Here is a 17069-nt window from a genome sequence, read left to right as displayed (position 1 = left end):
CAAGAGACTGGTTAGTCAAAATTTCTCACGTGTATAGGGAGGCTAATCGTCTAGCAGATGGATTAGCTAACTATGCATTTTCTTTACCTTTTGGTTTACACTATTTTGAGTCGGCTCCAGGGCATGTTGCTCCTGTTTTGTTGGAGGATTGTAATGAGATGTCTAGAACTCGGCGGGTTTGTCTGTAGTTGTTGATTTATTTTGAAATAAAGTGTAGGAGACTGCCGTTTACCAAAAAGAAAAAGTTATAAAAGAATGAAAATTGAAAGTTAAAGCTCTATCAGCAACGAAGGTAACCATAATCATCTCAACTCTTTTATATGTCTTATCTTTGTGAAACTACTTACATTTATTTCATCCAATATAAACAGATATGAAAAGGAAAGAAGAAAAAGTCAAACGAAAGAGCCCAACAAACATAAAACACAAGCAGAACCGTAAACAAGTGGTATCTTCTATCTTTAGACTTTAGTTACACTTTAATAATTTCTATTTTGTTTTTGTAGCTTTGAAATCAAATCTCACGGCTAATGATGCGAGTCTAACTGAGGAAAAAAAATATCAATAACTATGATGATGCAATTTAGGTATTTACAAATTTGTTTGTTATAGTTTGACTATTTAGCAAATTCTTTTTTTAATGTAACATAGCATATTCTTACAAATTTTTTGCTTGAAAAATAAGTCTATTATATTGACTATTTTGTATATATGTTAGTTTTATGTTTTTTAATATTAATTCCAATAAATTTATTTTAAAGAAGAACTATTTACAAAACAAATACAAATAAAACTGAATATAGCAAATACGATATTTCTAGGTGTTACCTAGCTTCAGCAAATTTTGTTTAAAATAAATTCAATTTTGATTTAAAACATTACAATTTTATTTTTTAAATAATTTAAAAGCAACCAAAAAGTATACCCGGATACTAGTAAGAGATATAAAGCAAACACAACTTTTCAACTTGAAAACCTCTCTTTAAAAAAACCTCATGTCTCTCGTTATCCGTTTGCTCCGACATCGGAGGCGACGTCGGATGCGTGCTCCTCCTTACTCGTCCTCGTTTTCATTTTTGCCTCCTGATGTTGCTCTCTCCCTTCGGTCGATATACTTGGAGTTCTGATCTTTTGCCGGCTTCTCATCATCGGTGAGGCCTCGCTGCTTGTGGAGTTCGCCAGCTGCTTGGAGGTCCGGTGAGGCGCACAAGGGTGGTTCAGCTCAGGGGGTCGGTTTTTAGGGATTATGGTTCATCGGAGTTTCCTTTTCTCCCTTAGATCTTCGGCGTGTCTCAAGGAACGGTGGCGCGTGGCTTCGTCAATGGGCCTCTTCTTCCCAGATTTGTGCTTCACTGGTATAAACTTTTTCGATCCGTTCAGGAAAAGTGGGGTGGTGGCGCGTAGGTTTTCTGCTCGCTTGGTGTCTTGCGGCGAAAGCTCACCTCTTCGTAATCCAGGAGGTTTTCGGTGTATCTCACCGACGCGTACAAGGAGGTTAGGTCGTCGCGTGTCGGTCTCATCTTCTTGGTGGTGGCGCGTGCAAGTTGTAGCTCGGCGGAGGCGGCAAGTCGTCTATGGCTCCGGCGGGTTCTTGGTCCTTCTAGCGATGGACTGGTCTTGAAGGCATTTTGCTTTGAAGCACATCATCCCAGCGCAAGGGTCTTAGTCATTTGGCTGCTCTAGTGGGTGTGTTTCTAACCGTTTTCGTTGCATGTTTTGTTCTAGTTGGTGTGTGTTGCAGCCTCTTCCAGTCCCGCGTTATTTAATTTCATGTTTGGTTGTGTAGTTGTATGTTTTTTTTTCTTGTGTTTAGGTTGTGATAAGCTTAGATCGTGATGGTGTTTCAAAAAAAAAAAAAAAAAAGCTTAGATCGTGATGTTGTGTTGTAGTCTCTCTGGACTTCATGGTCGTAATGTGTCAATCAGGGAGGAGGAAGTGGAGACTTGTTCTCCCGCCCCGATTAACTGGAACCAGCCGGTGATCACTGATGTCGGGTCCGGGGTTATGATAAGCGGCTTTGTCTGTGTATCCTTCCTAGAGTCGGGTCTGGAGTTTAACGAAGTAATCCGACTGTGTATCATTCGAAAGTGTAACGGGGATAGTTTTAGGTCGTACGGATTTTATCCGAATCTCAGTTTATATTCATTACTTATGCCCATTTGGGATGATAAATAATAATCTGTATTTAAAAAAAAAAGATGTAAGGCAAACAAGTATTTGTGCCTAGTGATTAGTGTAAATTTTGTTAGGGAAAATTGAAAAGAACGAACTTATTATGGGCATTGTGTAATATGTAGCATAATAGTGCTTGAGATAAGAAGACTCTCTTATTTAGCAATAGAGAGAGAGAGTGTCGTGTCTCTGTATATTCGTTGCAGACACTAACAGTAACGCAGGAAAGGAAAGATGATGACGGCTGCAGTTACAGCCCCTTTCTGGTCTCTATCGTCGTGCTCTCTGCTTCCTTGTCAAGGTCTATATTTCTCTATCACTCTTTTCTGTCTCTGTCTAGCTGACTACGAAGCGCTTAAGTTTTGACAAGGGTTTATTGTTGGTGAAGTTACAGGGCGAATGCAATGGAAACGAAACGAAAAGGTAAAACTTCCTTTTTCTCCCAATCAACTGATAAACCCTATACGGAGAGTAAGTGTGCATATTAGTGTTTGATGAAATGCTTCAACGAAAACTTGAACTTGTTTTTGTTTCCAAAGCTTTGATATCTAAACAACTCAATAACACATTCTTTTGATTCGCGCAGAAACGGTTCTCGAGAAAAGTGGCTTTTATAACAGCTGGGTTTGAGCTTAAGCCTCCTCCATATCCTCTTGTACAATTGGAAAGGAGTAGAGTCAAAAAGACCCAACTTTTAAGATTTGAAATTTGGCGTGTTTTGACTCAATGGTTGGTAGGATGCTCTGGAACCGCATATGAGCCAGGAAACTTTGGATTATCACTGGGGCAAGCATCACAAAACTTATGTAGAGAACCTGAACAAGCAAATCGTAGGCACGGATCTTGATGGATTGTCGCTGGAAGAGGTTGTGCTTCTTTCATACAATAGAGGCAATATGCTTCCTGCCTTCAACAACGTCGCACAGGTGTTGGGGGTGGATTTACATCCTCCCTCAAGACCCATTAAGACAATGAATTATACCCACTTTGTTAAGAAACCCTAGGTATATTTTTTCTATAAATAATGAGGTATCTCCTTATTAGAATGGATTTTTTTTTCGACCTAGATCTAGAACACATCCTATAAGGATTTTATACATTCTTTGATTCACTTTACACTAGAAATCATTTTTGTAATGCAATCTTTGATCAATAAAGCTTTTGGATGTTTTTTTTTCTCATATTGATTCTATGAAGATTTCTCCTAAACCTCAAGAATCTAATACTTATCCTTAGATTCTTTATTGTATGATTCCAACAAACATCACCAGGAAATACACCGTTTTTGGGTCAAAAAGTTGGCGCTAGAAGGAGGGGGAACAAGGAGAAATATCTTCAAAGCATATCAAACTTGGGAGAATCCAGATCTCTCTCTCGCGGTTACTCGTTTCTCGGCGTTGATCGCTTTCTCGCATTCACTCGGATAGCTCTCTCGCAGTTATTCAGCGCAGATCATTCTCTCGCAGTCGCTCGGATCGATCTCTCGCGGTCACTCGACTCGCTCTCTTGCTGTTACTCGTCATGGATAGCTCTCTTGCAGTTACTCGGCGCAGATCGTTCTCTCGCAGTCGCTCGGATCGATCTCTCGCGGTCACTCGACTCGCTCTCTTGCTGTTACTCGTCATGGATAGCTCTCTCGCAGTTACTCGGCGCAGATCGTTCTCTCGCAGTCGCTCGGATCGATCTCTCGCGGTTCTCGCGGTCGCTCGACTCGCTCTCTTGCAGTTACTCGGCACATATCGCTATATTGCGGTTACTCGTCATGGATAGCTCTCTCGCAGCTACTTGACGCAGATCGTTCTCTCGCAGTCGCTCGGATCGATCTCTCGCGGTCACTCGACTCACTCTCTTGCAGTTACTCGGCACTGATCGCTCTCTTGCGGTTACTCGTCACGGATCGCTCTCTCGTAGTCACTCGGATTGCTTGCAAGACTCGAGCATGACGTGATACCGCGAAGACACGTCTACCTGTGGCGATTTGATTGTGATGGTTCGCTCATGGCGGTACGTTCATGATGATGTCTATGGCGACTTGTCTTTGGCAGCTTGTCGATTGACGCTTCATCCATGGCTACTTGCTCCGGTGGTTCAGAACACTGTCCTCACAGATCGTTCGCGCAACCATCCCGGAGTAAGAAGTCTGATCGGAATCAGAAGTATGTCGATGACAGCTCGCCCGAGGCGGTCTGTCTATGACAATTCATCTATGGCAACCTAACCATGACGGCCCGTTCATGACAATCGTCTACGTCATGGGTATGTGCCTAGTTCATTGTCTCATAAACTCTATTCGTAAAATTCACAGAGATCGGTTTCATTTCTCTCTACTAACTTGGGGGGGCTTACTGTTGGGGGTGGATTTACATCCTCCCTCAAGGCCCATTAAGACAATGAATTAGGCCCACTTTGTTAGGAAACCCTAGATATTTTTCTTCTATAGATAAGGAGATACTTCCTTATTAGAATGGACTCTTTTTTCCATCTAGGTCTAGAACACATCCTATAAGGATTTTATACATTCTTTGATTCACTTTACACTAGAAATCATTCTTGTAATGCAATCTTTGATCAATAAAGTCTTTAGATGTTCTTTTTCTCATATTGATTCTACGAATATTTCTCATAAACCTCAAGAATCTAATAATTATCCTTAGATTTTTTATTGTATGATTCCAACAAACATCACCAGCAAATACACCGTTTTTGGGTCAAACAATAGGTAAATGCCAAATATTGCTTCTCTAGTTCCTTTCTCAAGGTTGGATGTGAATTGGGTTATATGATGGGATTTGCAGGCATGGAACCACGAGTTCTTCTCGGAGTCTATTCAACCTGGAGGTGGAGGAAAGCCAAGTGGATATCTCCTCAGACTGATAGAGAGAGATTTTGGTTCTTTCAATGACCTTTTAGAAAGGTTCAAGGCAGCTGCAGCCTCCAACTTTGGTTCCGGTTGGACTTGGCTTGCATGTGAGTGTTTTTTTTTACTTGGCTTTTGCTTCTCCACGAAAATAGATAATTTGCTAATCCCAAAACATATTTCAACTGATGCAGACAAGGCGAATAGACTGGATGTTGCAAATGCCATAAATCCACTTCCAAAGGAGGAAGACAAGACGCTTGTAATAGTAAAAACTCCCAATGCAGTAAATCCGCTCGTATGCGATTATTCTGTAAGTGTCTAAAACATAGATGAATCTTTGTTGTTTGCTGTGGATCTGATGTCACACTTTTTTGTCCATCTTTTTATGTGCAGCCACTTCTCACCATTGATACATGGGAGGTATAAATATAAGCTATTGATTTATCTCTGTTAATTTCAACTAGAAAGATTGGTTTCGGCGGAAAAGGAAATTTTTCGGTTATGACGGAAAATGAGATTTTTCGATTTGGACGGGAAAACGAGATTTTTGCGATTTTGATGGGAAAATGAGATTTTTTGGTTTTGACGAGAAAATGCATTTTTTGCGGTTTTGGCGGGAAAACGAGATTTTTTTTTATTTTGGCGAGAAAACGCGTTTTTTGGTTTTGGCGGGAAACGCATTTTTCGGTTTTGGCGGAAAAATACAATTTTTATTTTTGGCGGGAAAACACGTTTTGTGGTTTTGACGGGAAAATGAGATTTTCTGTTTTGGCGGGAAAACACGTTTTTTCGGTTTTGGCGGGAAAACGCGTTTTTGCGTTTTTGACGTGAAAACGCGTTTTTGTAGTTTTGGCATGAAAACACGTTTTTTCGGATTTCGCGGAAAATGCGTTTTGGCGGGAAAATATGTTTTTGCGGTTTTCGCGGGAAAATGCGTTTTTTGGCGGGAAAACACGTTTTTGCGGTTTTCGTGGGAAAATGCGTTTTGGCGGGAAAACACGTTTTGCAGTTTTCACGAGAATATGCATTTTGCAGTTTTGGCGGGAAATGCATTTTGATGAGAAAATGCATTTTTCGGTTTTGGCGGGAAAACACGTTCCGGCGGGAAAACAAGTTCCGGCGGGAAAACACGTTTTGTGGTTTTGGTGAGAAAATGTGTTTTTGTGTTTTGGCGGAAAAATGCGTTTTAGGGTTTTGGCGTGAAAACGCGTTTTTGTGATTTTGGCATGAAAACACGTTTTTACGGGAAAACATGTTTTTGCAATTTTGGCAAGAAAACACGTTTTTTGCAATTTTGGCGGGAAAACACGTTTTTTGCAATTTTATGCGGAAATGCATTTTTAGGGTTTTGGCGTGAAAATTTTGATTTTAGGTTTTCGCGGAAAAATGCGTTTTTGTGGTTTTGTCAGTTTTTGTGTGTGACAAAATGATATTATGTTTATGTTTGTAATTTGTGAATTACATCAGGACATAATAGATATTATACCAAATTGAATGAACCATCTCCATCAAAATGGTCCAAATTGGATCAGCTGAATGAACTTTAAAATTAAGTCTAAATTTTTTAAAGTCATCTGGATGATCCATCCAGATGAGTTGCACTTCTAGGGTCCGACTGGTGACCATCTGGGAAACAAGAAGAACGAATAAAAAAGAAATGTACGGGAATAAAATACCAGAAATGAAAAGGAATGGTTATTCCTTATCAAATTTGACAAGAAATAATTTTGTTCTTTAATTCTCTACAAAAAAGGGAATGAAAGGGAATGAGAGGAAATTATTATTCCTTGTGAATGGTAATTTTTTTTAGGAACGTTAGAGAATGCATTATTCCTCGTCGTTCCCTGATCACCATTCATACCCCAAGTGTCTAAACGAACAGGACCGCAGTATAAACTTTTGCTTATTGACCCTTAAATCTTTAAATAATTGTTTGAGACTTGTTGTTGGAAAAACAAAAACCTTTGTTACAATATTTACATTCCTCCGATGTGGTGTTTTTATGAGTTACGAGGAGACCTGTGATTGGGCAAAGCCAAGTATCTTTCTACAGATGGTGAATGTCTGTAAACCCTTTGTAGACGACCATATGATATTTGTTCTTGCCCATGAATAGGAGGAGAGTACTCTCCAGGAAGTCTCTGTCCGTGAACCGGAGAGTGCCGTCTTGGAAGGGGAAGGTAAGAAGTTGGAGGCAGATGCTCATATGCAGGTACACTTCTTCCTAAACCACTAGGTGGAGCTAAATATTCAGGGGAACTCCTGAGACTTGACCGATGAGGAAAACCTGGTGAAGGCTCGAGGTAACTACTGACAAGAGCTGATATTTCATCGTCTCTGTGACTAGGGAAGCTTCGGGCAGGGTAGGTAGAAGAATAAGATGAGGAAGCTGCTGGTGGCATTTCCATGTCTGACAACCTTGGACGTTTCATCTGTTGGTTATACAATCTCTTCGTCAATGCTGTTTCCTCCATTAAACTGATGGATCTTGCTTCCCCTTGCATCTGTTTGTCGAGTTGAAGAATGTCTTTCTCCAACTTAATCATTTGCTCTTTGATCTGCCATCCTTGTACTTCTTTCTCTGGGTCTAAGTTGTGAGCCTCCAAACACTTCATCACTGATAACAAGGCAGCTAAAAACTTTTGGTTGGCCTCTTTCTGTTAAGAGAACAAAAGGCAAACAATGGTAAGAATCAGAAAAGAAAAAAAAAAAGAGAGTCAATGAAGGTAGCTAAGAAGGGCCATACAAATGCTATCGGTGCTTGAGCTTTCTGTTTTGCCCTCTCAAATGACTCCTTGCTCATCCTTAGGAATGAAGTTAGAAGCGAAGAAGCCGAAAACCTATCCTCTATCCCAAAGGTATAAATCATCCCAAGTGCTTCAATATGCTTTCCACGCTTGATACTTAAATCAACTATACCTACGACCGATAGAATAATGTGTTAGGACCAGTTACTAAACCCTTTCATCGAACATTACTCAATGCTTAATTAGCATGCAACAGAACAGTCATATGATCTACTTCCAAGGCAATTGCACTCTAAAATGCCATTTTCTTTCATTGTTAACTGCAGATGATTCTACTCTTAAGATCTTATAAGGAACAAAAAATAAAGATGGGAACTTAATCCTGACCCATTCTGCAACAAAAGAAACCACCTTTGTAATGGAAACTCATCGACTCAAGAAAGAAGATGATACCTGACATCATAGGGACAAGGAAAGGTGACCGTTTTAGAGCAGCAGCAATCTCAGCAGTACCACTCTTCCGTACCAGATCAAACAAATCCATACTCTTAAAGCTCGAAGGAATCCCAAAACAAGCAATTAGCAGAAGCAAACCCCTTGCGTCCATTGCCTCTGCCGCAGCTAACCTACCTTCGTTCATCATCCTTTTCTTCCACGCAACAGCAGCCGCCTCGGCTTCATCCTTGATAGAACCATCAATGGGCTTCTTCTCTTCGCTAGGATCAAGCATTAGAAGATAACACTCGAGAATAAGAAGCGAAACCTGCCTCGCAGGGATCATATGGGAATCACTCGCATAAGCTTTGCGCCCTTGTAAGAAAAACTTGCCAATGCATTCCAACACGAACTTAGCTGGCTCCTTGGCTAGCTTCAGAGCTGCAGGAAGCTCTTCAATCAGCTTAGCTCGGTCAGAGATATTCGAGTACATGTATCTACGCAGGCCTTTGCTGCACATCAACTCGCACAATCGCTCCACCTTATCCGAAATCTCCGGTACTGTCTCAGAAGTCTCCTTTGGCGGCGATTGTGTGGCGGCAACCGCGGTGGCTGTTTCTCCGGAAGCATCGTTCCGTGGAGACTGCGATCGGGAGGAGGGAGACTCGGCGATGATGCCTTTGAATTTGAGACTGGAGCCAATGGCGTTCTTGATGTAATCCATGTGGTTTTGCAAGTCGTCGTAGTGGCGTTTGAAGGCGTCCATCGCAGCTGCAAACGCAGTTAAATCGTCGATCGATTTCAAAAATTGCGGATGGTTAGATTGTTCGATCGTGATTTCCGTGTTTGTAGGCACGGTTCCCCGTTGTATGGTCGGCGATGATGGTTTATTCTCCCTCGTGGATGGATCACGGGCAGGGATCAGAGAATCATTACGGAAGGCCATGGGAATTGCGGAGAAGAAGAAGAAAGGTAGATGTGTTTATAAATCCCTAGTTTTGTTAAGATGTCAGGAGAGATATGGTTTTTTTTTTTTTTGTTAAGGCTGATTTATTATGAGATTACATTTATGGGAAAGATTACCTAGACGATTCGATAACCGACAATACGACGTGTCTTATGAAGATCTACACCTAACTGCATCATCTGAGCCATCTTATGAAGATCCATTCCTGACCAGATTTACTTGCACTATGTTGTAGATTCTTTGTAAGCCTTTCTTCTATAGTTTGGAAGTAAAAGTCTTTAAACCTTAACCAGTATGCTAGGGTGCTTTCACAAGGTAATAGGCTAGGGTGCTTCCACAAGATAGTAGGCTAGGGTGTTTCCACAAGGTTCGTAGAAGTTAGAGATGGGAATTTTGGGTCATTATCCGCGGGCCCGCCCCGCCCTGTTTGACCCGCCGCGGGTGCAGGGCGACCGATTCACAAATTTCGACATGCAGATGTGGGTTGAATCGATTTTAAGCGGGGTGGGTGCGATTCGACCGATTCACAAATTTCGACATGCAGGTGCGGGTGCGGATTGAGTCGTAAGCTGGGCGGGTGCGGATCACCTGAATTTAAGTCGCGGATACCCGCCGACCCGCAAAATAAAAAAAATATTTTTTAAATATTTTTTTTAAAAATAAGTAAAAAACTGTAAAAAATTATATAAAATAATGAAAATTATATAATTTAAATTATAAATGTATAATTTATATTATTTTTATTATAAAAAAGTAATTAATATATAATAAAAATAATTATTTATTAAATTTAATATTATCCGCGGGTCCTGCAGGTTACCCGCAAATCTCAGCGGGGCGGGTGCGGGTGTACAATTTATCTTTCGCGGGTTATGCGAGTCAGAATTTTGAGTAAAAATAATAGAGATAAAAATAGATACGATCCGTGGGTTGGCGGGTCATGCGGGGCAGGTCTTGACTTAAAAAATAGCAATCTTCGCTCGAAAGTCAAACACGGCATGTTTGGTCCTTTGATGCTTTAATCATTTGTAGCAATGTAAAACAAAACTGATGTTGTGTCAATACGCCAGAGAAGCTATTGTGATATGAGATGAGCTCTAGCATTAAGTTGCGTATCCAACAAAACTGTGTTAGTGACATCCATCCTTGTACTCTGCTTCACAGCTGGATCTTGATACCCTTGGTTGGTTTGGCCATATGTCTACTGTAGTTTACATGAGTGGTTTTCTGATAAGCCAAACCAACCAATCTGCGTCAAAATATGATGTGAGAGAATCGATTGATCATTTATACTCTTTGTTAGTTAGAATATACTGTGTCGATAAGAAAGGATACTTATATATTGTCTGTCTTTGCCGTTTTCCGTTGATAGTTTTGTATGTTTTTGTTCAATTTCCCGAAGAGTTGTTTCCTAAGTTGTTGAGTTTTTATGGATTTTGTGAAAGTTCCTTCGTAAAAATATAAGTTTGTGGGAACCGAAATTCGCACTGTCGATTTCCGTTTAAATTAGGAAAGATAAGAAACCCTAAATTTCCCAGAAATCCCAGATATCTGCTAAACCACACGCCAATCAATCAGAACACGAAAGTATAGATGGGAAATAAATATATGCAATCGAAAAGAGAGCAAGAAAGGTTTTTATTCCAAATCCGCGTTTGAGCGTAACAACAAGGTAAGAGCCTTCGGCCATGAGAGCTGTCGGCGAGATTCCTTGTTCTAGCAACCTAAAACTTGAAAACCTAGGTGAGTCGCAGCTCGATAAAAAAATGGAAAATTGCCTAAATGCTCTAAGTTTTTTGCTCTGAGTAATAATTCTTGTGTCCCCCTCCCCCTTCAGCCTCGGTCTCCTTATATACTTCTTCTAAGGCGGTTTACCTTTTTTCCTTTCTGCCCCCGGTCGAGTTTATCGCTTCGCGGAAATATTCCATTACCCTTCGATCCCGGAAACCTGATATTTATCTTCGGAAACTTGACATTTATCTTCTCAAACTTGACATTTATCTTCTTCTGCATAACAAAAGATAAACCGCCATAACGATTGGGCTTTAATCTTTCGAGCCGCCCATTTTTCCGCGGGGAGTTTCCCGTCGGCGATGTATGCGAGGACTGTTTCTGTCCAAGGTTTGTCGAATCCATACTCGGATTGTTCTAGAACCTTCGTTGTCTGGACATTGACTTCGTTTGGATCGCCGTCGGGTGACTCGATTAAGTTTATTATGACGGGTGGCCCGATTCTAGGGTGTTCTATGAATTCGACGGGAATCACCCTGCTCAGGCCTGGATCCGAACTAGACGCCATGGCGACTAGGGCGTCAGCCTGTGCGTTTTCGGCACGAGGAATCCGGGTTAGAGCAAACTGGTCGAAACCTTGAGCCAAGTTTTGAACGAATTTTAAGTAGGCATCCATTCTCTCGTCCCTTGATTTGTATTCCCCGATGTATTGACTCGCAACTAGCTGGGAATCGCAGTAGGCGTGAATATTACGTATTTTTAGGCCGTGAGCCAATCGCAAACCCGCGATTAGGGCTTCGTACTCAGCTTCGTTGTTCGAAGCGCGGAAAATCAGTTGGAACAATTGTTCCAGTTTTTCTCCTGTTGGCGACGTGAGTCTGACTCCGACTCTAGATTAAATGATATTTTTAACAAATAACCATTTTGTTAATTTGATATCTCCATTAGCCCTTATATATAGCTTAAGAGTTCACTCTTTTTTTGCACAATGCATGAAAAACATTAAAAATCTAACGAGTTCTATGGAAATATTTACGTACAAAAATTCATGTTTATCTAGTAAAAATTGTGCGATTAATTGGAGAAAAATGCTATTTTGGAGATTTTTCCTATATTTTTGTTTCTTATTCTTAATTAGCTCTATATATGATTTATTGTTTTGTCATGCAAAAATGTCGTTTGAGATATTTATATTTCTGTCAAAGAATCAAATCTTTTTTTTTGTCTCTCAATAAAACTATTTTGACAAGTGTCAATATTTACAGTTTCCAATGAAAAGGCAAGACTAGCTCCATGAACGAAGCACGACGATGCGTATATGAGATACCCCTTGCGAAGTTAACTGAGGGAACACACATACACCGCACCACACGCCAAAGAGTGGTCTGACATTTATACCAGTGACATTAGTTTAGCTCTATCTCTACTAAAAAAGATAAGTGATGCATGGAAGCATTTCCCAAAGAGAATCGAATAGATTCTCTCTCTTTTCTTTTGTGTTCGTCAGTCTTTTCTTTACCATTCCCCGAGACAAATGCTCCATGAACTTCTTATAAAGAACCAACAAATGGGTTTTTATTTCATTGGAAACTGTAAATATTGACACTTGGTTTACGAATGTAATTACAATATAGTGATATGGACCAAGTTTTATACAGTATACGAAGTCATTAATGAAATTCGTTTTAATATGGTTATGGCTAGCAAACCATCATTATTGTACCTGATTCTTGAATTAAAGTATCTCTCACAACGACAACAATATTTAAATAGTTAAAAATATTATAAAACTCTATAATGCGTAAACCATCACCATGTGTGAAGATTCAAATTTAACGAAAGTGGTCAACGATCATAATTTTACTCGAAGCACTCCTATAGCATCTTATTATTCCCTAAACACCCAATTCTTTAGTTTTCCAAAATTTACATTTATTTATTGAATTATTGTTAAAAAAGAGTTTGAAAAACAAGAAAGAAAAAAACAATGAGCGTGAGGAAGGGTATGGTGTAAATTGATCAGAAGGTAAGGACATTTCAGAAACATCGGCAGTGACTACACAGAACGACAAAGCAAGCTGGTTACTGAGAAGTCACTACATGATAAGCTTGATAAGATCACTTTATCTCAAGACTTATTGAAAGAAGATGTCTACCAGGAGCCGAAGGACATTTCAGAAATATCTAGACCCTTGCTTAGAAGAGGATCCGTCGACGTGGAGGGTCCACGTCGAATCGGACTCCTGGTTAGTCGTGCACCCCGTAGGGAGTTCTACTAGGAAGTCGGCGAGCAGCTGCGATTTCGCGTAAGATTTTGCTCGGTACTCGATGTCGTACCCGCTAAGCTCGATTGCCCATTTTGCTAACCTTCCAGATTGGCTGGGGCTATGAAGGATTGTCCGTAGTGGGAACGAAGTGAGTACTACGATCGTATGGGACTGGAAATACGGCCTTAGCTTTTGTGCGGACATTACGACTCCGAGCGCGAGTTTTTCCATCATCGGATAACGTGTTTCCGCGTCGAGTAAAGTTTTGCTTACGTAAAAGATCCGTTTTTGTTTGCTACGTTCTTCTCGGATGAGGACGCCGCTTACAGCCGTGACTGATACCGCGATGTACATGAACAGTGGTTTTTCTACTGGTTTTGGGACCACCGGGGGAGTGGCCAAGTAGTATTTGAGCTGTTGGAAAGCTTTTTCGCACTCTTTGTACCTCCTGCTTTGTTCTCGGGGTTACCATTTCGACAGCGCGGTGATCTGTTTAGGGTTGGCCTCAACCCCACGGAAGGTGACGAGGTACCCTAGGAATTCTCCAGATGATACCGCGAACCAACACTTAGCGGGGTTAAGTTTCATGTTGTGCAGGTTTAGCCTTTCGAAGCACTCTTGGAGGTGAGTGATATGATCCCGTTCTTTGAGGGATTTGACGAGCATGTCATCAATGTACACCTCCATTGTCTTTCCAAGTTTTTTGGAGAACATACGGTTGCCGTGTCGTTGATAAGTCGCGCCGGCATTCTTAAGGCCGAACGGCAACACCCTATAGCAGTAGGTTCTGCGGTCGGTTATGAATGCAGTTTTTTCCTTGTCGTTGGGGTTAATCATGATCTGATTATACCCTGGAAAACGGGTCCATGAAGGATAGGAGTTTGTTCCCTGCCGTCGCTTCGACCAAGCGATCGATGTGCGGCAATGGGAAGCTGTCCTTTGGACACGCCTTATTGAGGTATGTGAAATTGACGCATACTCGCCACTTTCCAGTTTTCTTTTTTACAACGACTGGGTTAGCGAGCCAGTCAGGATACCTAACTTCCGTTATGGATCCGACTTTGAGAAGTTTTTCGACTTCGTCGTTGACTGCGCAAACGCGCTCGGGTCCCAGCTTTCGTCTCTTTTGCTTGATAGGTTTGAAAGTTGGGTCGACGTTGAGTTCGTGGCACATGATGTTGATATCAATCCCCGATATATCCTCTGCGGCCCATGCGAACGTGTTCAAGTTCTTTTTCAGACAGGCTATAAGCTCAATTTTCAGAGATTCGCTCAGGTTCGGCTGATTTTGACACAGCGATCTGGGAATGCTTCGTCTAAGCATACCAATACAACGGGCTCGCAGGTTGGTTCGCGTTTTCCCTCCAAGCCTTCGGCTACTCGTGATTGCCAAAAGACCTCAGTTTCGTCTTGTTCTAGGGCGTTGTCCACGACGGATGATTTCTTTTTCTTTTTAGGCGTTACCTCCGCTAAGGGGTTCTTTCGCTTTAATTCTGCGGCGAAGCATACTCACGAGATTCTCCGATATCCCCAGATGGTCTCAATTCCACGAGGGGTTGGGAATTTGAGACACATGTGGTATGTCGACGGGACTGCTTGCATTGAATTCAGCCATGGAGTTCCTACGATCGCGTTATACGATGCAGGTCGATCGATGACCAAGAACTCCACGATTTTCGTCATGCTGCCGGCTTTAACCGAGAGGTTGATTGTGCCGAGTGTCATGGTTGCCTCCCCCGAAAGTCCTACTACTGGGTTTGGATCTTCCGCGATTTCGGATGGGCAGATTCCCATTCTTTCGAGGGTGCTTTTGAAGATGATATCGGCCGAGCTTCCGGTGTCGACCAATATCCTTGCGATATCGATATTCTGGATTGACAGCTCAACGACACGGAGATCATTGGGAGGTTTGACCGGATCGGCCGTTGCTCTCTCCTTGAAGGAGATAACGTCGTTGCCTGTTCGATCAGACATACCGTGCCTAAGTCGTATGGTGGTTTTTTGATTAAGATATTCCGTCCTCCCCCCTCCTTTTAGCGCCAAACTGTGGGAACCAAAATTCGCACTGTCGATTTCTGTTTAAATTAGGAAAGATAGGAAACCCTAAATTTCCTAGAGGTCTCAGATATCTGCTAAACCACACGCCAAGCAATCATATCATGAAAGTATAGATGAGAAATAAGTATATGGAATCGAAAAGAGAGCAAGAAAGATTTTTTTACGAATCCACGTTTGAGCGTAACAACAAGGTAAGAGCCTTCGGCCACGAGAGCTGTCGGCGAGATTCCTAGTTCTAGCAACCTAAGACTTGAAAACCTAGGTGAGTCGCAGGTCGATAACAAAAACGGAAAGTTGCCTAAATGCTCTAAGTTTTTTGCTCTGAGTAATTATTCTTGTGTCCCCCTCCCCCTTCAGCCTCGGTCTCCTTATATACTTCTTCTAAGGCGGTTTACCTTTTTCCCTTTATGCCCCCGGTCGAGTTTAATGCTTCGTAGAAATATTCCATTTCCCTTCGATCTCGGAAACCTGACATTTATCTTCGGAAACTTGACATTTATCTTATCAAACTTGACATTTATCTTTTCCTGCATAACAAAAGATAAACCGTCATAACGATTGGGCTTGATTTCTATAAAATCGTAAATGGGCTCTTAGCCGCGTTCTGACCCCTTTTGGGCCGTTTTCCGACTTAGGCGTTTTTACGATTTTATACAAAGAGTGCTTTCGAAACAACGTCGAATTTAAGGAACATTCCAATTCCTCGTATAACGTAGGCAATTCGAGGTGTTTAGTTAACCGTTGCCGTTTTATACGACCAATCCGAATGTCCTTCGAGAAAAGACGAGTTCCCGCGGTTTCTAAATCGTAAAGTTCCAACGATGCCTTCGATCGAAACGAAACAAGAATGAGTTCGAAGCAATCTCGGAAGAGGAGTTACGAGGACGAGGCAAATACGGGTTCCGGTTATTCCAGCTCGGCCGTTCGCCGAACTGGACTGGTCCAGCTCGGATCCAGCTCGGCGAACGGCCGAGCTGATCCGTGCTGAGTCCAGCTCGGTCGTTCACCGAACTGGACTGGACCGGGGTTCGTCTTTCTTTGAAACTTTCGTTCGAGAGCTTTTACCAAGAATGTGTCGAAAAGGTTTCCGCGAGATAATGTGATTTTAGACGTTGATTTCGAGATAACCGTTTTTGATCCCAACAAAGTTTTGTGATTTTTTTGAAGTTAGTTGTACGGAAAATTATTTTGTAAAAGCTGTTTTGTTTTGTTTTACGAAAGATGTTCTGTTAGAACTTTTCAAAGTTAGTTTTATGAAATATTGTTTCGTAAAACCTGTTTTGTTATGTTTTATTTTACGAAAGATATTTCATAAAAACTTTCTGAAATAGTTTTACAAAAGTTTCTTTTGTAAACACAGTTTTGTTTTTTTTTTAGAAAGATGTTTCTTAAAAAGTTTCTGAATTATTTTTATGGAAGTTTGTTTCGTAAAAACTGTACAATTTTTAGTGTTTCTTGTAAAACCCTTTTGAAAAAACATTTTCCGAGTAATTCTTGTTTGAACAGAAATTACTTTTTCCCTTTTCGAGAAGAAGTATACAAGTTTGTTCAAACGTATAGTTGTTTAAATTGGCACAGTATATGCAGAATTGCTCTCTCAACATTTCTGGCCCATCCTCGTAAATTATACGTTTTCAGGTGATTATACCCGTTGATATCGCTTAAGATGACCTCAACAATTGCTTAGATTGTAACAACACTGTGTATATAAACACACTACATTATCAATGGAAGTAATAAACTTGAACACATATATGGTATCATAGCAGATTCAAAAAAAATATCTTCCTTAAAAAATTTCGTATAGGTCAGAAATCACTCAGTGTTCAGTG

The 17069-nt window shown here is 41.1% G+C and overlaps 2 protein-coding genes and 1 pseudogene across 2 annotated transcripts; 2 read left to right on the top strand and 1 right to left on the bottom strand.

The window, feature by feature from the left end:
* LOC106314806 overlaps positions 1 to 1621 on the top strand; it is a 6201-nt pseudogene extending 4580 nt beyond the window's left edge.
* On the top strand, positions 943 to 5458 carry LOC106314805 (superoxide dismutase [Fe] 2, chloroplastic-like). The gene is made up of 7 exons (XM_013752627.1): positions 943 to 2473; positions 2567 to 2595; positions 2759 to 2827; positions 2910 to 3098; positions 4968 to 5139; positions 5224 to 5342; positions 5426 to 5458. Exons 1-7 carry the CDS (start codon positions 2407 to 2409, stop codon positions 5456 to 5458), a joined length of 678 nt encoding a protein of 225 aa, XP_013608081.1. The 5' UTR covers positions 943 to 2406.
* Positions 5459 to 6922: 1464 nt separating this feature from the next.
* Positions 6923 to 9231, bottom strand: LOC106313123 (protein FRIGIDA-like). The gene is made up of 3 exons (XM_013750865.1): positions 8233 to 9231; positions 7779 to 7951; positions 6923 to 7689 (listed from the first exon to the last, which is right to left on the bottom strand). Exons 1-3 carry the CDS (start codon positions 9158 to 9160, stop codon positions 7033 to 7035), a joined length of 1758 nt encoding a protein of 585 aa, XP_013606319.1. The 5' UTR covers positions 9161 to 9231; the 3' UTR covers positions 6923 to 7032.
* Positions 9232 to 17069: the final 7838 nt, after the last annotated feature.

This window comes from Brassica oleracea, chromosome C9 (assembly GCF_000695525.1).
Source record: "Brassica oleracea var. oleracea cultivar TO1000 chromosome C9, BOL, whole genome shotgun sequence".
In the NCBI taxonomy this organism is placed as follows: domain Eukaryota; kingdom Viridiplantae; phylum Streptophyta; class Magnoliopsida; order Brassicales; family Brassicaceae; genus Brassica; species Brassica oleracea.
Note: the sequence above shows the minus strand (reverse complement) of the source record. Positions and strands in the feature narration are given on the sequence as shown.

Excerpts from the sequence above, each read along its gene's own strand:
- LOC106314805 (XM_013752627.1), top strand. The coding sequence starts at position 2,407 with ATGATGACGGCTGCAGTTACAGCCCCTTTCTGGTCTCTATCGTCGTGC. Across the intron at positions 2,474-2,566 it reads CTCTCTGCTTCCTTGTCAAG|GGCGAATGCAATGGAAACGA; the intron begins GTCTATATTTCT and ends GTGAAGTTACAG. Across the intron at positions 5,140-5,223 it reads CGGTTGGACTTGGCTTGCAT|ACAAGGCGAATAGACTGGAT; the intron begins GTGAGTGTTTTT and ends CAACTGATGCAG.
- LOC106313123 (XM_013750865.1), bottom strand. The coding sequence starts at position 9,160 with ATGGCCTTCCGTAATGATTCTCTGATCCCTGCCCGTGATCCATCCACG. Across the intron at positions 7,952-8,232 it reads CCTTGTCCCTATGATGTCAG|GTATAGTTGATTTAAGTATC; the intron begins GTATCATCTTCT and ends TATCGGTCGTAG. Across the intron at positions 7,690-7,778 it reads CTCAAGCACCGATAGCATTT|AAAGAGGCCAACCAAAAGTT; the intron begins GTATGGCCCTTC and ends TTCTCTTAACAG.